Below are 23,285 nucleotides of genomic sequence, written 5' to 3'. Positions count from 1 at the left end.
AATTCTTCCAGTTAGTTGTTGGTTAATGTTATTAGGACTTCCCTTGGTTTTAGTAAAGAACTCAATACCTTAAATGAAACTGTTTAATACTTCTATGTAAATGTAAATGTAAAAATATAAAAAACTTCTCTCTCTCTTGTCGTTTCCTCATTGCTGAGGATCGTGATTTCCTACAATGCGGGCTGTCAATTCTCTCCATCTCTTGCGATTTTGGGCTGCTCTCATGGACTCGGAAAACGTCTCTCCAGTGGCTTTCTGTACTTGATCTGACCATCGGATAGGTGAGCGTCCTCTGCCTCTACGTCCTTCTACGTTTCCGCATACAATTAATCTTTCTAAGTTGTCATTGTCTCTTCTCGCAATGTGGCCAAAAAACTTTAAAACATTTGCAAGACACTGAGAGGAGAGTCTGGTCTGAATGTTTAGCTCTTCGAGAATCGACTGATTGGATCTGTGCTCCGTCCACGAGACGCGTAACATTCGTCTCCAGCACCACATTTCGAATGCGTCAATCCTTTTCCTATCCTCTGATTTTATTGTCCATGTTTCGGCACCGTAACTGAAGATTGAAAAAATGAGTGTCCGTACCATAAAAAACTTAATTGTCTGTAATAATGAAATAAAAATAAATGGTTACAAATATATATTATTGTTAACACATGTTCTTAGTTTGACGTTTTGAAATAGAATGTGTTTTCTTTTCCGACAGGATGGTTGATTTAAGCCAGATATCTTCCCGATAAGCCGTGGCGGAACTGTTAGGTTACCTTCGCGACAAGCTGTCGCCGGAACCAAATTTTGCAAACGACGACAGGGAGGTCATTTAGATTTTAACAATATTTGCCAACTGTGATGGTACGGATAGTTGCAGCATGAAAAATATTTCATTTATGACTATAAAAAAAGTTTCTAAACAGGTAGATTTATGGAAACGATCCACGAAGGTGAGGTTTTGAAGAAAATGACACTTAATTTAGTCACTTGTCCTATCATTAAAAGAAATACGCCAGAAAATTTAGACCTAGAAAAATATTTCGTAACGAATTGAAAAGTGTTAATAGTAAACCCAGATTTAATGATGGACAAATTTACTGACAAAGAAAGCGCATCTGAGTCTACTGAAAATGAAAAATGTCATCTATGCAAAATATGTGTGAAGCTTATGAAAAACAGAGGGACATAAAACATTTTTTATTGAAAATATACAGTAGCGATTTGGCCATTGATATATCCCAAATCTTGATGAGATTATTGGCCAAAGCTCTCCCTCCTCTCCCACCTCTCTTATTGGCCAAAATTGCGTGTTATTTTTTATTGAGCACTAATGAGAAGTTTTAGTGTAATGTACATGTGTACATATTAAAAGTAACTTGATCTTCTAATAAGGATCCGATATATTTTATAAATCGTCTGTCCGTCTGTCTGTTTGGGCGGTAACTCTTTAATGAGAGTTTTAGTCTTTCACTTTTCTTCAACTTAGTACAAAGGATCCTCTTCGACAAAAAAAGAACTCTATTGAATTTGGGGTGAATAGGTCAAAAGCCACCAAAGTTACAGTTCCAGATAAAGAGTAGAGCCTTGAAACTTGATATATAGTTTCTATAGGACATAAATATACGGTTGGTCAAATTTGGAACAAAAAGGTGTAACATTTATAATAAAAATACACGTCCCATATTGTCTAATTGCGCCAGACCCATAAGAGTCTATACAACTAGTATTTTGCAAGTTTAACAAGTTGCGCTTAATTCAGTGTCGGGTTCATTGACACTGACACTCCGTTTTACTGCTTCATTTAATGAACTAATTTTTCTCTTTTTGCTATTTTCAGAATCGCTCAAGTTACAACGCAACGTCGAGCTGTATACCATTTTACTAACCGAATCCAATCAACCAACCTTGTCAGATGATGACGATAAAAACTTGTTCATATATACAAAGAGCGCTTTGGAAGTGCTCGGATTTACAGATAGCGAAATAGTAGATATTTTTCGCGTTATAGCGATTATTTTGAAATTAGGTAATTTGCAGTATGTGCCTTGTAGTAACATTGATGGTACTGAGGGATGTTCGATTAACAATGATTATGGTGAGTGTATAAGTACAATTTACATATTTTTAAAAACGCTTCATATAATGATTAGTTCGTGGTGCATTTAAAGTGTCAGCAGTACAAGTAGAAATACAAATCTTATATCGTGCAAATTTTATAAAATATACACTAAGATAATTGTCCTCATTTTCCTCCTCAATACCGGTTTCTTTTAAATAATTGAATAATCCTTTTAACGGATTGCAAAATGAAGTCAAAGGAAAATATTATAAAAGTCAATTTAATCGAAAAATTTAGCAGATAAATGATTCCTTACTTACGTTCCGTTTCCGAAATACATCCCATCTATCACAAAATTCATATTTTATTACATCAGAAGTGTCCAACTTGCTTTGTCCGGTCGTTGCCAGCAAAGAGATCCTCGTAAGTGCACTCAGAGTTAAAATATGTACAGACTAATAGATGATATGGAGCCACAACGGCTATCCACAGCAAAGTCACACTTAGCTATGTTACTCTCTTTTTCTTCTTCGAATGCCTTCTCTTATTCAAGATCCTGTCTTGGGTCTACATTACATGACCAAGATATGCAGTTTCCGCTTTTTAATGTTTTCCATAAGCTCATGTTCCCTGTCGATTCAAACCAAAACTTCCATGGGCAGTCTAAGGTATTCGCAACATTCTCCGGTATACCCACATTTTAAATGCCTTAGGTCTGGTTGCTAACTTTTAGCGTCCACTCTTCAACCCCTCTGATTTCTAAGTGGGCATTAAAATTCTTATTGGTCCAGCTGATCAAGTACTTGAACATGGAAACTTTAGTTATTTCTCTATCTTATACGTTTACGTGTACTGGTTTTCGATTTACCACCAGTATCTTTGTTTTTTCGGTGTCCAACTTTTTAGTCCAATATATCTTCTTCAGCTGATATTTTGTTAAATAAACGTTGCAAGCCCTCCGAACTGTCTGTAATTATAACTGTGTCATCGTCATATTTAAATTTATTTTATCAATATTCCATTCAGTTTTATCTTTGACATAATAACTCACGTACAGGTGAGAGTCACTCACCTACTAGTTGTAGGTAAATGTTATCTGGTACAATTTCTCTACAAATGCACAGTGCATTTCGTCTGTACTGAGAGATTTAATTTGTGCTATGGTCATTTGTATGAAGCTGTCTTGATTTGAGACAAGGCACAGTATACTTCTTGAAATTATTTTCTTGTAACACGTGTGTATAACTTATATTAAAGTTCATTGTGGTCTATTCCCATATATAAAATATTCAGTAAGGCGCAGGAATAATATAAGTCGAGTGCCTCAGCTCTGTTGTCTGCTTCTTCCTCTCTATTTCAGCTGCCACTTTTCTTCTTATATGTAGTAGGGCTATGCCAGTTAGTACGTATAGAAACCGAACCTGAGTAGGTTTCAAACAGCCAGTAATAATACAGATTACAGAAAAATTTAAAGATAAAAATTACAGATACAAAAAAATGTGTCATTTTTAACATTCTAGAGGGTAATAGTACCTTAAGAACTCTACTCAGCGAATGGCAACATTTACTTACTTTACTTAATCAGTAGACCCATTTGTACCTTTCGGTGTTGGGCCGTTTAAAATACAATTCATTACATTACAATATTACAATATTTGACAGTCTTCTGAGGTGTCCTAGCTCTTGAAGAACTTTCTCCATTCCTTCCTATTGGATGCCATCTGTGTTGCTTCCTGCCAAGTCTTACCCTTACTCTGCAGTATCTGCGAGATGTCACTGTTCCATTCTTTAATGGGTCTTCCTCTTCTGTTCTTCCCTATTGGTTTGGCGTCCCACACTCTTTTAACTTGTCTATTATTGTCCATCCGGGTTAGATGTCCGAACCATGCCAATTTTTTCTCTTTGATTGACTCGAGTATCGGTTTGATTTTGAGTCTTTCTCTTATTTCTTCCTTTCTGATTCTATCAGTTCTTTTTACTCCTATCGTTCTTCTGAGGTATTTCATCTCTGCTGCCTGAATTCTGCTCTGATGTCTTTTGTTTAATATCCAATTTTCTGCTCCATATGTCACTGTAGGTCTATATATTGTTTTGTATATTATCATCTTGGTCTTTGTTGATATTTCTTTGTTATTAAGGAATCCTCTATTTAGTGCTTGGAATAGTTTTCCTGTGTTTTCCATTCTGTTGTTAAGATCATCCTCGATGTCTCCTTTGTTGTTAATTACTGTTCCTAAGTATTTGTATGAATTTGTCTGTATTATTTTTTGTTGGTCTATCATTACTTCTATTTGATCTTCCGTCCCTTGTTTCCTTGATATTTTCATTATTTGAGTCTTCTCTTTGTTTACGTTTAAGTTGTATTTGCTTGCTTCTAGGTTCCATTTCTCTAAGTTGTATTTCAGTTTTTCTGCAGTTTCCGCAATTAATACTATGTCGTCTGCAAATATACACATCTCAGAATTTATCATTTGCATTCTGTTCCAACCGATGCAGTATTTCTTGAATGTTTTCTTACATTCTTTCACTATCTCATCTATTACATTTATGAATAGTACTGGGCTGAGACTTCCCCCTTGTCTAACTCCTTGGGTTGTTTCAAATGGTTCTGACTGTATATTTAACATTCTTACTGTATTTGTTGTTTTCATGTATATACTCTTTGTTGCTTCTATCAGTTCTTCACTTACTTGTTTCTTCTTTAGGCTTTCCCATATATCTTTTCTTTTGACTGAGTCGAATGCTTTTTCCATGTCTATAAAGCTCAGATGTATTTCTTTATTTTTCTTTAAGGCTTTTTCTATTACTTGTTGCATGGTGAATATATGGTCTTGTGTGTTGTGTCCTTTCCTGAATCCACTTTGTACATCCTCTAATTTATGTTCTATTTCTTTTCTAATTTTCCTTTCTATTATGGTTTCGTATACTTTTGCTGCTACACATAGTAGTGATATACCTCTATAGTTCCTACAGTCTCTTGTGTTTCCTTTTTTGTATATAGGTATAATAACTGCATTTGTCCATTCTCTGGGTATTACTTTTCTCTTCCATATTAGGTTATATATGTATAACAATTTTTCTTTTGCTTTTACTCCTATATATTTCATCATTTCTGGTGCTACTCCATCGCTTCCTGCTGCTTTTCCAATCTTTATCTTTCTTATTGCTTCTTCCAGTTCTTCTTTTTCTATAGTTTCTGGATTTTCCGTGTTTCTCATGGATACTCTCCTATTGTGGCTTTCCTTCTCCATTGTATTCGCTTGATTTCCATTCAGTATCAGCTGAAAATGTTCCCTCCATCTTTCCATTATTGTCTTATCGTCGTTTATTATTGTTCCTTCCTTGTTCATTATTTGTTTCAGTTTCGTTTCTTTGTTGCTTCTTAGGTTTTTCAGTGTTCTGTAAAATAATTTTACGTTTTCTGTGCTGTTTTCTTCCATTTTTTCCCCGAATTTTTCCCAACTTTTCTTTTTCTCTTTCTTAACTATCTCTTTAACTTTTGTTCTTTGTCTCTTATAATTTTCATATTTTTGTTGTGTTTTGTCTTGGATGTATTCTTTCCATAATTTCTTCTTTTCTTTTATTTCTCTTTTCACTTCATCGTTCCACCAAGATGTTCGTTTCCCTCTGTTGTTATTTCTTGTGGTTCCACATATTGATTTAGCTGTTTTTATCATCGCATTTTTAAATTTTCCCCATTCTTCTTCTATTGTTTCTGTTATTTCATGTTCATTATCCATCTCTTTCTCTAGTCCTTCTGAGTATCTTATTCTCGTTGTTTCTTCCCTTAGTTTATAAATGTTTATTATTTCTGTGTGTTTTCTGTTTATGTTCTCATTTCTTTTTATTTCTTTTCTTTTGCTTTTGAATGTGGTTTCTAGTAGATAGTGGTCACTACCAATTTCATAACTCCTTTTTACCCTTACGTCTCTTATCCAGTTCTTCTCTGTTTTTTGCACTATAGTATAGTCTATAATTGATTGTTCGTCTCTTGATTTGACTTCTCTTGTGATCTTGTGTATCCTTTTATGTTGGAAGTGTGTGTTCATAATCACCAGGTTATTGTCTAGACAAAATTCGAGTAGTAATTTTCCATTTTTGTTTAGTTTGTCCTCCCCATAAGGTCCGACGACATTGTTCCATTTTTCTGTTTCTTTCCCCACTCTACTGTTCATGTCCCCTGTGATCACAATTTTCTCTGTACAATCATTTATCACTTCTTGTAATTTGTCCCAGAATTCATTCTTTTCGTTTTTTGTTGCGTCTTCATCTGGTCTATAACATATGATTAGGTTTGTATTGGTTTCCTCTGTATCCATATCTATGTCTACTCTTAGTATACGTTCGTTGTAATATATCCAATTTTTTATTTTGTTGATACTCTCCTTCTTTATCATGCACGCTACTCCTGCCTGAGCTCTCTTCGTTTCTTCCACTCCACTGTATATTAGTAACATTCCGTTTTCTAATATTATTGATCCTTTTCCTTTTTTCTTTGTCTCTGTTATAGCTACTATTTCAATGTTCTTATCTCTAATTTCTTCCCCATTTCCTTCCCATTTATACCTCTCACATTCCATGATGTCATTTTCCAAATTGTTTTGTTCTTTTCTGTGTTTAAGTTGTACTTCAATTTGTTTTTACTCCCGTTTGTGTTATTATCTTTAGATCTGCTCATGTCCCTGTTCTGTGCCTGTTTTGTTTCTCGGACCGTTATTGTGTTTTCTTCAGCTAGTTTTTTTAACTAGTTGGTTCTGTATTGTATGTTATTTTTTCTATCTGGCTTGTTTTTTGATTCCATTTCCACTTAATGCCTTCAATAACTATGAAACCATATCCAATTTTTGTCCTTTTCCCATTAGTCTTTTCATCTGCTGCTATCTTCCTAAGATTTCTTTGTATCTCTATCTGTTTTAATGTTAGATCACATTCTATATATACTCTATGTTGCTTATAGTTTATTAGTTTACCCTTGGCTTTCAGTATTTTCATTTTATCTTCGAATTTTTTACATTCGATAACACACATTGTTTCATTTATCTTTTGTACCCTATTTATTTCTGATTTTACTCCCATTTTTGTTTCTATGAAGTTCTCCAGTTGCTCTGCTTCTATTGTGTCTATTGGTAAGCCTCTCATAATTAGGTTATTTTTCTTCTTTTCTTTCTGACATGCTTCCAATGCTATTTCTATTTTATCTATTTTTTGTTTCATCGTTGTCATTTCTTTCTTTAGATTTTCATTTTCTCTTATTATTTCTTTCATTTGCAATTTGTATTCACTATTTTCCTTCCTAATTTCTTTTAGTTCCTCAATCATATTACCCATTGTATTTTTTATCTCTTCCAGGTCATTGTTTTTCTTTTTATTATCGCTTGCTATTTGTCTCATTAGTTCCATCATTTCGTTCTGGCTGCTGGTTTCATTCGTTGTTGGTTTCGACCTGTCTGGCGTTCAGCTCACTTTTCTGCTCCTGCTAAATATATCTATCTCCTCTTTGCTTTTTCTTTTACCATCTTCATCAACCTTACCATCCGCCATTTTTCTTCTTATTCAAATAATTAAAGTATTTATAAATATAAATATTATAAGTAACGGTTACAAATCTCGACAAGCGCCGCGCCTACCTCTACAGTTAAATCTTAGCTATTATTCTCGATCCTAATCAGTTTCGACTGCCATTCGTAAATACAAAAATACAATCAATATCAAAACAGCAAATAAATTCAGCCTTTATAATTCTGTATAGTTTTACCGAAACCTGAATAACAGACCTATTGTTTTTGTTGATAATTATTATTGTTTATCGTTCTTAATCACCCGTCCAGCGCAAAAAGCTCAACTCGTTTCGACCACTCAGAAGTTTCACTTTTATCCGTCGGGCAATTAAAACTAACTATTAATTTAATACAGTTCAAAATCAGATAACTGATTATCTACTTACATAAAGGTCCTTTTTAAATATACTTTACACTAATTTGCATGCAGATTACACTCGAAACCACCCAAAATTGGAATTTAATTTCGGAGCGACACTACACACGTCCAACTAGTCTGACCGCCAATCAGTCAATCGGCAACATTTAAAGTTTTAGTCCAATATATCTTCTTCAGCTGATATTTTGTTAAATAAACGTTGCAAGCCCTCCGAACTGTCTGTAATTATAACTGTGGCATCGTCATATTTAAATTTATTTTATCAATATTCCATTCAGTTTTATCTTTGACATAATAACTCACGTACAGGTGAGAGTCACTCACCTACTAGTTGTAGGTAAATGTTATCTGGTACAATTTCTCTACAAATGCACAGTGCATTTCGTCTCTACTGAGAGATTCAATTTGTGCTATGGTCATTTGTATGAAGCTGTCTTGATTTGAGACAAGGCACAGTATACTTCTTGAAATTATTTTCTTGTAACACGTGTGTATAACGTATATTAAAATTTATTGTGGTCTATTCCCATATATAAAATATTCAGTAAGGCGCAGGAATAATATAATTATAGGTCGAGTGCCTCAGCTCTGTTGTCTGCTTCTTCCTCTCTATTTCAGCTGCCACTTTTCTTCTTATATGTAGTAGGGCTATGCCAGTTAGTACGTATAGAAACCGAACCTGAGTAGGTTTCAAACAGCCAGTAATAATACAGATTACAGAAAAATTTAAAGATAAAAATTACAGATACAAAAAAATTGTGTCATTTTAACATTCTAGTTAAGAACTCTACTCAGCGAATGGCAACATTTAAAGCTTTCTAAAATGGCGAATATCAGAGATTTTGATCTTAACCACATATTATCCAGAACCAAAAAATATTTTTAAAACAGCTGCCGCTATTGACGTTATCCTTACTTTCCGTGGAAGTCATTTGATCCTTTATTTTTTGTAACGCTTGAGTCACTTCCTCTTTTGTTATTTTGGTTACTATTGCAGTTACTTTTTTTTTTATTTTCCAGAACTATTTGAGATCTGCGAACTGTTGGGAGCAGAACCCAGATGGCTCCAGAGGGCGCTAACAACTCATCAAATAGAAGATGGCATTATTACGGACCTAAATGCGGCGGATGCCACCAAAATCAGGGATACTCTTTGTAGAACTTTGTACAGTCGTCTTTTTACGTGGCTTATCAACAAAATAAATGACGTCATCAAGGTAAGTCGTTTTACTGCATTAAAGTAGATTATATTTAATCGTGTACGTCATTTGTATTTCAGAATATATAATAAACTAAAACTAAAAATAGAAATTGATTTACCTACCACTTTGCGCGTGTTTTCCTTGCAAATTTCTTCTTTTTTGATTTGTTCTTCTGGACCATATTTCTTAGGTATCTCTTCAAAAATTTTTCGCAGTCTTTTTCGTTCTTATATCTTTATTTTCCCTTTTACTCAAACTGATTTAACTTTTCAAATCGTATTGTTTATTTTAGACTAAAAATTTTGTGAATTTGTTTTATTCTGTCACGTCTGCTCACCCCTCTTTGTACTTTATTTTGTTTTCATTCTAAAACCAGATTGAACAAATGACAACTCTACCTAAGACCGTTTTTATCGGTGAATTCATCGGAGTACCTTCACTTTAGTAAAATTTTATTGTTTGTTTTGGCTAGAGCCATTTTGACTAGTTTTATTAAGTTTTGTGGTATTTTAAACATTGTCACTGTCTGACTTAATTAACTTCCACTGATCGTACTCTTATTTGTATATAATTGATAAAAAGTACATTATGTAGACCGAGGTTGTCTTTTTAGTTGCCATTCTGAGATATTTTCAATATAAATATTTGGTGTCTCTTAGATATCTATTTATGTATATGGGGGGTCCTACAGCTTCTTGTCAAACCCCGTAGGATTAATGGAGTGAGTAATACCGAGACGCAAGGTCTCATCTATTGCCGTACTACCGTCGACTTTTTGTTTTCTGACCAGGGTTTGAACCATCTATCCACTAGATCACTCACAGTGAAGTGAGTACTATTCGTCCTACTGACCCGCTGGACTATCTGACTGACATGTCGCTTGGCTACTTAATGGACATTTCTTAGATATCACAGCTGCATATCATCCCTAATACTTTCCAAATACTTTATTCTCGTATTTTTAATTCTTCTACGTATGACTTTTTCTAAGATCTTATGAGACCCAAAAAAATATGCAAAAAAGTTTACCACTCCTACCCCCAGCTGTCCCCTAAAACCCATCTCGTAGGGGGGGAAACGGAAAAAGTTGATCACCGAGTAACTACTTCGAACTGATTTTGTATTGAATTTCCACAAAACTCTAAGAGGTGAGGCCTGTCCTGGGCACCAGGTGCCTCGCACATCATCGCCGACATGATATTAGTGTTCAGCGACCTCAAAAATCCCTGAGAAATGAGTTTGCACTAATTTTGTATCGAATTTCCAAAAAACTCCAGGACACGAGGCACAGGTATCGGAGAACATCTCCGCTTTGATATTCATGTTCAGTGACACCAAAAACCCCTGGAGTAGTAATATTACTGATTTCCGTCAATTATTTCCGATTTACAAATTTATGATTTTTTATCACTTCGAAATGTATTTTCCTTGTAATGCAATTTTTATTTCCACATAATCATTTTCGTTCACAACATTTCCTGACATACCAATCGAATTTGAAAAGTTTCATTAAGATCCATCCTACTGCAAAAATTTGGTGGGTTTATTGCTAAGACATTCTTTCATTTTTGTGGTGACATCAGCCAGATCTATTGATTTGTCCAAAAAAGGGTTTAAAATCCATCTACGCCCATTGTCAGCTTCAGAGTGCAAGTCTGGAAAATATGTCAATGTCTGTATCATGCAAGGGATGTGAGCCGATACTGCAAAACTTTGGTCTGTTGCATTATCTTCAACAATCTTCTGAACATATGGAAAAAACTGAAACATTTTGTTTTGCAGAGAGGTTGACCACAAACGAAGTTTTGCGTGATATGCTTTTACTTTATCTTTAGCTGTTAAAATATTTTCTTCTCTTCCTTAAAGGTTCTTGTTCAGATTGTTAAAGTGACCAAAAAGATCTGCCAAAAATGCTAATTTCAAGGGCCAAATAGGGTCAGAAAAACGAAAATCATATCCAGATTTTGCATCTTATAAGAACATTAATAATTCAGCTCTCAGTTCCAGAACTTTTATCAATACCTTTCCTTTGGATAGCCACCTGACCTCTGTGTGATAAAGGAGATTTTGATGAAGCGAGCCCATATTTTCACAAACCATTCTGAATAGCCGGGTTTGCAAAGCTTTACCTTTGATAGAATTCACAATTTTTATTGCCTCCTTGAGCACGTCAATTAATTCAGAAGGTACTAGCTTAGCAGCTAGAGCCTGTCGATAAAGAATACAATACAATATGATGAAGAATACAAATAGCTATACATTTTTTCCAATTAATATTGTACTTGCAAGTACTTTCTAAAAACATGGCCAGTAGTGTTTGTAGGAAGTGCTTTGCAAAATAAGATATCTTCCGTGATACTGTCATCTGCTTCAAATCGCACAAGTATTACAAACTGTGCACAGTCGGAAACATCTGTAGATTCGTCAAACTGCAAAGCAAAATGTAGGCTGTTCTTTAATTTTTCGACTACTTGTTCTTGAATATCTTTGGCCATATCATTTATTCTGCGTGAAATAGTATTGTTAGAAAGTGATATGTTTTTTAATTTGTTTGCCTCCGGCTTACTGACCATAATTTCAACCATATCAAGTGCTGCTGACAAAATAACATTTTCAGCAATTGTATGTGGTTTTTCTGCTTTAATAACTCGATATGCGACTTTGTAGCTAGCTAATAATTTTGACTCGTTGACACTGGATGCCTGAAAATAAACCAAACAATATAAAAGTGAATAGTCTCTAAGTGAATAGTGAATAGTCTCTAAGTGAATAGTGAATAGTCAATAAAAATTAAGGACGCGGAACCTTTGCACACCGAAATTAACTATAATCAAAAGTTGTATGCAAACAACAAAGAAATAAACATCATAAAACATTAACAGTAAAAATAGCAACAATTAGAATAGCCTTAAGCTTATCCTTTTTGATAATGTTAAACACGAGAAACCATTGAAAATCTTGCAAAAACTAAACATTTATTATCGAGATGTTCAAATAATATCAAGATTATACTGGGGTTAAGCGGCAAGAATAAAACTCGAAGGCTCCCTGTCGGTGGAAATAAATATTCAGAAAAATGTACGACAGAGATGTATTCTCCCACCAATGCTATCCAATTTATACTCAGAATATATTTTCCGTGAAGCATTGGACGATGAGTCAGCTGAAATAGCAATAAATGGAGTTCTTATCAACGACATCATATTATGCTGACGATACGGCAATAATAGCCAAAAATTTGCCAGAGCCAGAGACTCTTCGATAAAGTATCTATGGTTAGTATAATACATGGTTTACATATCAACAGCAATAAAACCAAAATGATGGTTATTCAAAAAAAATTAACAATAATTGCGAACAATTAGTCTCTAATTGACAGATCCTTGAGTTAGTTTCTCGGTACAAATATCTTGGAGCTGTCGTCAACGAGAAAAACCAACATTCTGAAGAAATTCGTTCACGTATTGAACAAGCACGAGCTGCGTTTGTCAAAATGAAAAAACTGTTGATAGCACCATCTATCTCTATGACTCTAAGAAGTAGAATGGTTAGGTGTTATGTTTTTTCTTTGAAATGTGAGTCTACAGACGAATTCCCAGAGTGTTCTGGATGGATACTCACAAATCAGGCAGTGCTAGAAAGATTCAATATTGAACTTGAAATTATATTTACTATAAAGAAGAGAAAACTTAAGTTCCCTGGTCACGTCCCTGAATTCCTTTAGCTTACATTGCAAGAAAAAATAGCTGGGCGAAGGAGCGTTGGGCGTAGAAGAATTTCTTGGCTGCGTCACCTTCGTGAATGGTTCGGAATGACATCGGTCGAATTATTCCGCGTAGCAGTTTTAAAAGTGCAAATAGCCATGTTGATCAGCAACTTCCACAGGAGACGCTGAATGCAAGAAGAAGAAGCTTATCGCTTAAGTGCATTGAGGATCTTAACAACACCTCGTGGAGACTAGGAAGATATTATTATATTATTACTTACCTGAATTATAGTATTTTGCTGCTGATTAAGAGCTTGCAACTTTCGTTCAAAGAAATCCAACGGCTTATCAGCTTCTTTTTGATACTTAGTTGTGAAATGCCGCATAAGCTTTGATGGATTAATACTCTCACGTGATAAAACATTGCCGCAAATTACACATTCAGGTTTATTATTTATGACTGTTAACCCTTATTTCAAATAACTGTCATAGTAATGTCTATTTTTTTTTCGGGTTTGATTCATTACCACCGCTATTGACACTCGTACCAGATGTTGAAGGCTGCGATGTTTTGAGAAATTTATCCAAAGGATGTATGTATGTATCTAAAAGATTGACATTCGTACTCATCCGTGACTGCGCTTAACTCAGTGAGATGAAAGTTGAAACAAAAGAACATTGCGGGTGGCGGCAGGTGGCGTGCCCGGGGCGCTTACGCAGTTTGGCTCGCGTGAATAACAGATAAATGTACCAAAATAGGAAAAAATCTTTACCTAACGTATGTAGTCTTTTAATTAAATTATTTCTTTGGCTTTCTATGAAACAAGGGGGTCGCCAGAATATTTTAACCTGTAAAGTGGTCGCGAAATCAAAAAGATTGAAAAACACTGCACTAATGCACTACCAATAAGAAGCTCAATGGCCAGCTTGCTGTACCACTTTATCCCTCTGCGTAATGAGGTGGTATGCGACTTCATTTAGTCTGAAAGGTCAATTACGGTTTTATGCTTGTTGTAATCAACAGCAGCAACAGGTTTTTGCAATTCTTTATTATTGCCAGCTCTCAGTAAATCATCAGTGTGTTTTATGGATAAGTTAAGCACATCTCTTTTCTCCTTCCACTTTTGGATAATTATACCTGAGTTGCTTTTTTCTGCCTCGGTTTATCCTTTTTTAAGCATTTTTTCAAGAACTTGTCTAGGATTCATCTTTCGATTCGATCGGAGAGTCCCTACCAAATGAGTATTTCTGGCAAGTAAAACATGTGTCAACTCGACACTTGTATAGTAATTGTCAGTAAATGTTGTCCTTCCCTTATCAAGTAAGTCCTTTGCAAAAGTTGGTACTACTTTTTGGGATGAAGATTGGCCCTCTACTCGGTCTTGTCCACAATAAATCAACATATTGTTAGTATATTCCTTTTCGTTGCACATTTTGTACAGTTTCATTCCAAGCTTGTGCCTTTTATTATTTTTTTGATATTTTCTGCAATCTGTCTGTGGAAAGCTGTGGACAAATTTTCATTATTGTTAACATGCCACATTTTTAATCCTCTACTGCATAATTATGTTTTAAATAGAAAAAAAAGATTTTTAAAGATTTTAAATAGAAAAAAAAAGAAAGAAAAAAAAAATTTTTTGCAAAATTTAAGATTTTGTTGTTGTAAAGAAGTATATTTACCAAAGAATTTACAACAATTTTCTGCTAATTAAGAAAATAAAAAAATAAACCATATATGGCTTCCTATGCAATAAACCTAAAATGTAAAAAAATAGACAGGTCCAATTAGCAATTAATCTGTGTTTAGAACAAGAAGAGGATAAATTTGTCATATTTACAGACTCTAAAAGTTCGGTAGAAAAACTTAATAATCTGTATTTGAATCCTAATTTAAATTACATCCTTCTTGATATTTTGGAATTGTATCAAAATGTATTAAGTAGAGGAAAACAAATTTATATATCATGGATAAAAGCCCATTCAGGTATAGAAGAAAATGAAGAAGTTGACTCTTTAGCAAAAGATGGTGCGAAAAATGGAAGAATACTCAGCTTAAAAATACCAGAATCTGATTTTATTCCAATTTTTCGAAAGGAACTTACGGAAAAGTGGCAGACACAATATAAATGTGGAGACAAAGGACAGTTTTTTAAGAATATACAACCAAAAATACGGGACAAACCATGGTTTGAGAATACACGTAATCGTTCAATTATTCGGAAAATAAGTCGAATGCGATGCAATCATGCACTATTTCCAGTGTACAAACATTTCACTAGGTTTGGTAGATAATAATAAAGTTCTATGTGATGAAATTGCCGATTTACAACATATTCTTTTAGAATGTCCGTTAAAAAAAATAGAAATTGATAATTTTTATCAAAATTTAATATCTTACAAAATAAAATTTACAATAAATGTTTCAAATCTATTGACATTAGAGGATAATAGTATCTACAACATCATATATCAGTATGTAAAATCTACTAATATTACTTTGTAAGCAGAAAAAAAAATCAAATCAATAAATGAATAATATTAAACAATAAAAAAAATAATAAAAAGAACAATACAATAAAAGAAAAGTTACAATGTTATATAGACTTATATAAAAAAAAAACAATAAAAATGAAAATAAGTAACCAAAATATTTAGGCATTTACTAACACACTAAAATTATTGTATCCCAATTTAACATGTTTATAATATTAATATGTTTATAATGTAAACAATGGAAATGGATGATTGAACTATGAGAAAACATGACTGGCCTTTTGGCTTTGCCAGTGCCATTAAGCTAGGAAAAAAAATATGGCTTCTTATGCACTTAAACTAGTTATTGTTTTTAGGAGTGAAATTCTACCAAACAATTTCTATCTTTGTTTAAACATAAAAATACGTTACATTTAGTACATCTAACAAAAGATCTAAATTTACAGTCATTATAGCACAACAATCTTGTATCGTTCCACTGGGAAAAGTGGCCAATGGCGTCTATACGAACTTCATTGCTTGGATAATCTTGACGCAAAGTAAGCCGCTTTTTGGATCTGGGCATTTCTCCTTCAGTTATGGAACTGCTTGGTGAATTAACATTTGATAATGGTCGACCCCTTTTCTTTGGCAAACTATTCTTGCCCACCTTGCATAAATTTTCTGCAATATATTGTTTAAAGTCAAATAATGGCACATAATTTACACTCTTTTGGCGCCACAGGATCCATGCATTCGCAATGCACATGTCCAACGGGTGAAAAAATATTTTCTTGTACCATTTTTTTGAACGTAACTGAATCCTATAGAGCCCTAGCTTGGAATCTAATAGATCAACTCCTCCCATATGCTTGTTATAAACATCTATTGATTTAGGACAAGGAATTTCACGATGTTCTTTGGCTTAAAGAAAGTAATAGGAGAACTACCTACGTATGTTGAGAGCATGGTAACTAGTTTGTTGTCGTACCAACAAACACAAGAGATTTCTACTCCATCTATAACAGCAGTTTTCTCTACCATAGTACCTCGACCATGTTTTTTTAACTCTTTTGGTATAGGCATTTGGCAGTTTGCTACTCTGTTAATTGTAGCTGTCCCTAAGGGCAGCAAACCATTTTGTGAAAGATAAACTTGTAGGTTAGGGCTGTTGAACCAATTATCAAAACATACTTTATGATTTTTGTGCCATGGGATTGTACTAGTTAGTTTTGTAACTATATTTCCACTTGCTCCAAGATCTGGTGCACCATCAGGTATAAAATTACTTTGCTTTCTAGCAAATATATCAAAATCGTAGCTGAATCCTGAAACTCCACTAAGTACCAAATTTTTGAATCCCCATTTCTTGGGTTTCTTAGAATTGTATTGTTTTACACTGTGTCTTGTTTTAGTAGGTATGATTTATTCATCAATAGAGAGATAGTCTTTATCTTTAGAGAGATATTTAAGTTTGTTGACGTTATCCTGCACTGATTTTAAATTTGACTCATTAACTATTAACTCCAATAAGTCGTCATTAAATAAGAATTTAAAAAAGTCTATAGGACTCTCCAATCTCTGCATGCATTCTGGCCATTCAGATTCTTCCAAGAAAGCATAATCATGTTCATAATAACTCTTCAATTTTGATTCCTTCCATAATATTTTCTCTTTCTTGTTTTTAGATGTAGATATTGATTTATTTTTGTCTGCTGGTTTGAGTCCTATTGAGGTAGTTGCCCATAACATCGTCAACTTCTGATTCGGCATCAGATGTCTCTACGTCAGAATAATCAGTTTCAGATACTACTACTGAAGGACTACAGGACTGAAGACGTTGATTTGTAGACGAAGAAGGTAAATATTCTTCGTCTGAATCAGTATAATCATCGTCGCTTAACCCTCCATCACTGGGAATAGTGTTCACATATTTAGAACTGCGATAAAACCTTTGGGGATCCATTTCTGAAAACAAATAATATCTACATAAATTACTCTTCAAATGCATACAAAGGCATATATGGCTTCGACAAAATCTGTATATTTTTTACGATAATGCATAAGAAGCCATATATGGATGATCACTAAATGTCGTTTTTTCTGACAAACCCAAGTAAATAATCACTAAATATCATCTTACTTATAAAGAACAAACACCAATTAGACATGAAATAATAAAAAAAAATAGATTACCTGTAAAACTCCGATGTTTAAAGATACATTTTTCACTTGTTCTAAAAAATCGCAATGCACAGCACGTTGTAACTAAAATGATTGGGTTGACTTAGGGTCTAGCAGAGTTGACAGATTTTAAAAATATATACAGGCTTCCAAACAAATATACGGTTCACGTTATGCTATGCCTGCGTATGTGCTGAACATTAAACTTACAAAAAAAAATAGTAAACTACCGAATCCATATATGGATTTTCATGCGGTAGAGGGTTAACATTATTTGGAATCGATTGCGAGACATTACAGATTTTATGGCATTTTGGTATGTCTTCTATGTATAGGTTTTGAAGATTTGTCTCTAGCAATCGAAATTCCACAGCGACCGGTCAATGGAAGTGGTAAATTTTATTGATCTCATAAAAATCGTAAAAAATAGCATATATCGCGCAACGTTCAATTATATAACGCCTTTATAGAAACTGACTTTATTTGCGACAAAATAAAAAAAAATGCATACGAAAGCTGCGCTCTTCTCCTTTAAAACCTATTTTGATTTTTGTCGTTAGATCAAAATATATTGAATTTTTACCGTCGAGTTGACACAAATTTTATTTAAAATTGTTTCGCGTGCCTAACTGACATTCAAAATCGCTGGTCGCTTTACGTGTTATTTCTAAGAGAACAGTTTATTCTACATAAAAAATGCTAATTAACATTTTTGTTCAAAATTATCTCAGCTACATTTTTTATTTGAAATATTTTTTCTACGGCGTACAGATTCTTGGTGCGTTACAGAAACATTCAATTTGACTAAAGCGGTGATGAGAATAGCGGAAGTTTTCGCGATGTGGCTTTACAGAAGAGTCCTGAGAGTATCTCACGTAGACACTCACGATGAAGAATTTTTGCGCAGACTTTCAAAAGAAACAGAACTGAATAATGGAATAAAGATACGAAAACTACAATACCTTGACTGCGTGATGAGGGGAACAAAATACCAGCTTCTGCAGAGTATTATATATGGGAAAAACTAGGCAGATCAAAGTGGAAAAACTTTGATCTAAAGAAACCGATTTTTAAGGGCAAAACGCTGATTATTTTTTATTCTGGAGAAGAGACTGGATTTGTACCTTACGCTGTGTGCGTTTATGTGCGTGTAAATTTTTAAATCAGGTGCATGTTTATAATTTAAAAATCAATTGTTATAACAATAAAAGTAACGTAAGCCATAATCACTTTTAAAGTTTCATAATAAATCAAATTCTATTTTTGATAAAAATTTCGTAAAAAGCTTATTAACGACTGTCTACGAAACTAATAACGAGATAAAGGTCGTTAAGCAAAAATATACAATGATTATTTTAATTCGCCGAAAAATCCTCTAAAATAATTTGTACGATAAGTTTATGACATTTTTTCCACCTGTTTATGTATTATATTTTGAGCTCAAACATCATGAACATCAAGTTCTTCGTTTGCCTCCCTATCATCTAGAGTTAAACCCTATCGAAAAAATATGGGCTTTGTAAAAGGTAGAGTGACAACTCATAATACAACATTTAATATAAATTATGTTGAAAATATAGGAAAAACTAAATTTTCTGGAGTGTTATTAAAGGAGTGGATTAATATATGTAAACACGCGCAAAAATATAAAAACATTCAAATCGAAAAAAAAAAAAAATATTTGTTAGACACTACGCTGGACCACTTACGCAATTTGTTGCTAATACTGGTTTATCCGAAGAAAGCTTTTCTGAGGATGAAGATAATGATTCAAATGCAGGAATAGAGATCTTAGAATCATGCGAAGAATCATAACTAACTTATAAAAAGTAACTAACAAATAAATATATTACTTAATTAGTTAAAATAAACTACTTATTTTTTTGTATTATAAAAACCTTTTCTCGGGGTAATGTTAATAAAGTGTAAATATTGAGCAATTTGTTATTTATTAAAGTACTCCTAATATTTTACTCATTATTTTTCGAGTGCAACTAACTATAAACTTCATAATGATTAAAAACTATGAAAATAAAAATTAACAAATTTATTTTTAACTTAATAGGATATACTTTTAAAAAATTATTTTAAATCTTCCTGTTTCCGCCCGCCATTGGTAAAAACAGTCCGCCCACCTGCGCTAAACACTACGTCACATTCCCAAACTTAAATCTGTTGCACTCTAAGCGAGTACGAGAGTGTAGACAGGTACTTTATGCAACTTCGCTTCGCCTCGTTCTACTTCCGATCTGTGTCGGTTTTTCGCGTCCGTGTCAAAGGGACGGAAGTTCGAATACGAAGATTCACACTACATTACTTAACTTGACCTATGTATGTAGAGAGTCACCTCGCCTCGATTAACTTCACTTCGACACTTCGTCAGAAGCACTTCGATCGAGAGTGAAGACGGCGTTTAAGAAGAAGAAAGTAAAATAGACAATATATTGAACAATTATTATGGTAGTGCGTGAGAGCATAATTTATTTAACAAGGTTATTCTTATAAAGGAAAAATAACTGAAATCGAACGTGTATCGTGTAGACTACATTTTTTTGTGTTTTTCTAACTAACATTTCAACTTATAGAAGCCTCAATAAAATAATTTTTATTTACATAATAATTTTACAATCATTAATGTCAGTGCAGGTAAGTTTTAATTACTTCTGTATCTTTCTAAGGTAATGTTTTAGAAACTGGTGAGCAAAAAATATATTAGGCTACCATTAGAGAGAAAATTAAACGCCCTTTAAAATTATGTGCCACTTGATCTCTATTCCTATTTAACATAAAAACGAACATAAAAAGATGCCCAAGAGTTTGCTGGGGAACTCTGAGAACTTTATCATCTTGTTTTTATAGAAGTATAGATACAAAGGAGATAATACAAAAAAAAAGAATTTTGAATTATATTATGTCATTAAGTGTTTTTATATTTGAGGTATTAGTCATATTGCAAATGGCTGATTGACACCTAGTCATTATGCCATTAAAAACACCTTGAAAATATAACATTCATCCTTGCTAGGTGGTTGAACCTTAAAGGATAAAATATTCACTGAAAGCCTTTCCATCGAAAACACAATTGACCCATCTTTTCGGTGTTTCATGATATTTCCGGGAATGAAGATATTGTGGTGGGAAGTTTCCAATTTGGCAACAAAATAGCAAACATAAATGAACTTATTCAACCAAACACTCTATTTGGCATAATCATGGACGAAATAATAAGTAAAATGCATAAAATAAAACGATATTAAATTGGAGAAAACGAGAAACTCGCTTTATGCCACGCAGACGATGCAGTGCTAGTAGTGGACAACAAAAATGATCTGAAACGACTTTTTCAAGAAAATGGTTGCAGATTTTATTTGCAAATTCTTTCAACAAGTTAATTTCTGCATTAGAAAACTACACAGGAAACAAACACAAATGTATATACTTCGAAGAATCGCTGGAAAGACACACAAAGACAAAAAAGAAACGAAAACTTAAAACACACATGTAAGGTCGAAAAAATTGGCTATTAAATAAAGAGAAATAAACACATTAACATAATGAAAGAAGAGATAAAGGTGAGAATTGCTCAGAACGTGGGCCAACAAAATTGGAGCGATTATATTAGCACTAAGGGAGCAGATAGTGGCGTCCAAAGCTTAGTGGCTAGGAACTGGCTTACCTAGCCGAACGGCCCGGGTTCGATCCCAGCGCAGTCACAAGAAATTTTTCCTATGTAAGTAGTCGTTAGTGCTAAAACCTGAGGCAAAAGGTTACACAAATGGAAGGTGTTTAATAATGAACTGGCTGCAGTACGACCCGTTATAACAACAAACCGCTTCGAAAAAAGGGGCAGGTGTACGTAGATGAAAAACCATTTTCATAAAATAAAAAAAGGACGGAGAAGACAAGAAATAAATAATTACGAAAACAAGAAAAGTGAATTTATTTAACAACAACAATTAGCTGAAAAGTCAGAAAATTGGATTTATAATAAACAATTCAACTCCAATAGATAACAAATAGTCTTAATTTATTTTAAATATTGATGTAAATGTCTGGGATGGTATGACAATAGTTGGTATGTGAATATAGCATGATTTTAAGTATTTTATTTTATCCACAGATATATATCAATTTTCGAAAACTGGAAATAATATTTCTAAAGTACATATTAAAAAGCAAAATTTGTCAACATCGTGATATATTAATTATTTAATTCCAGATATAATAATAACAAAGTCTTACTAAAAACAATATTAAAAAAAATACAAAATCTTTACAAAAATGTCGAATATTATCATTTTGATTCCAACGGCAATACTTATGTAAGGCTAACACCCCTCACACCAACATTTCAGGCTAGCGCTGCAATGGCCACTTAATCTTCCATTTCCCTCTTCCTTGCATATTCTGCGGCAGGCTTCGTTATCCCATACAAAACATGGGCCTGAAAATCTTCCGGAAGGGCAGTCACCGAAAGCCAATTCGGTGCCGATGGTGAGGATCAATAAGATGGCGAAGATGAAGTAACCTTTCATTTTGTAAATCTTCTGTGTAGATCGGTAGTCTACTGTTTGCTTGTAGTTTTGGCTTATTTGTGTCAATGAATAGGAAAATAGGCAGTTTATATACAAATTTCGAAGTGTGTGTTGACGATTTAGGAATTTTTGTTGGTTATATATTTGTTTAGTTATTTTTTTACGCGAAATACAAGAAGTGGTTTTTCCGTATTATAATAATCAGTTGATTATTAATTAATGTTTAATTAACTTGTTAATATTAATAATATTTAATAGTTAAAGTTAAAATAGCAAGGCTGTGGAAATACAAAATGTCTCATACGTGAAAAAATATTTTTGAAAATAAATTTAATATTTTTATCATTTGAATGTTTTAGTAAACAAAATATGATAATGTACAATCATTTTTTATCAAAAATATTGTTTGACATTGATTTACAATTGGGAGGTGTAGAAACGTTGATAATATGGAGTTTTATTTACTATTTTGGTATTTTTTTGAAATTAAAAAAAAGTCACTAAGACGCCACAGATATAACAATTTCTGGAAAAAACAGTTTTCTTGTGCCATATCTAAGGGAAAATATAATTTTTAACTACTGTTTGACGTTTCGATAACCAACAAGGTGTTGGTTAAGATATTAATGTTAATTTTATACATTTTGATAGATTTTGACTTAATATAAATTTGTGTGATTCATTTTTATCTCAATTGAATTGAATTTAATTTGAATAATTTATTATATTAATTTCATTTTTTTTAACTAATGGACTTTTTAATTTGTCTATTTAATTTCCATTTCTTATACGATCCCCCATAATGTTTGCAAATATATTCAAATTAGAATTTTTGATCGGAATATAAAATATTTTATATCATCACACGCAGCAAAATCACGAAAATGCCTGAATAATTTTGCACGTGGAAGGATTAATCACCCGATCATGTGTTGACTTATCAAGAATCTCGATCAACGTCTGCACTAGGAGCGACATTGAGAAAAAACTTGATAAAGACGTGTATCCAAAATAATAATTAAGGTAGTAGCGATTAAAAAAGAATAATAAAAAATGACAAATTTTTAAGGGGGGCGGGGGGGTTTATTTTGAATATTTAACATTTTTTAAGATTTTTTTTTTAAAATGTTTAATATAAATTTATTTATAACATTAGTACATTATAGTAAAACATTTCAAGAGTATTATCTGAAATT

The 23,285-nt window shown here is 33.1% G+C and overlaps 3 protein-coding genes across 3 annotated transcripts in view; 2 read left to right on the top strand and 1 right to left on the bottom strand.

The window, feature by feature from the left end:
* Sec31 (COPII coat complex component secretory 31) overlaps positions 1-23,285 on the top strand; it is a 357,018-nt gene that overhangs the window by 81,103 nt on the left and 252,630 nt on the right. The gene's annotated exons all lie outside the window — the stretch shown is intronic.
* The window catches only part of Myo95E (Myosin 95E), a 135,554-nt gene that overhangs the window by 15,808 nt on the left and 96,461 nt on the right, over positions 1-23,285 (top strand). The window contains exons 7-8 of the mRNA XM_072544297.1: positions 1,832-2,089; positions 9,011-9,207. Coding sequence (XP_072400398.1) covers positions 1,832-2,089; positions 9,011-9,207 — 455 coding nt within the window. The remainder of the gene's footprint in view (positions 1-1,831; positions 2,090-9,010; positions 9,208-23,285) is intronic.
* Positions 21,476-22,195, bottom strand: LOC140439251 (drosomycin-like). The gene has a single exon (XM_072529054.1). The coding sequence runs from the start codon at positions 22,087-22,089 to the stop codon at positions 21,883-21,885; it is 207 nt and encodes a 68-aa protein (XP_072385155.1). The 5' UTR covers positions 22,090-22,195; the 3' UTR covers positions 21,476-21,882.

Source organism: Diabrotica undecimpunctata, chromosome 1 (assembly GCF_040954645.1).
Source record: "Diabrotica undecimpunctata isolate CICGRU chromosome 1, icDiaUnde3, whole genome shotgun sequence".
NCBI classification, from domain to species: domain Eukaryota; kingdom Metazoa; phylum Arthropoda; class Insecta; order Coleoptera; family Chrysomelidae; genus Diabrotica; species Diabrotica undecimpunctata.
The sequence above is the reverse complement of the archived record's forward strand: the minus strand, read 5'-3'. Positions and strand labels throughout refer to the sequence as shown.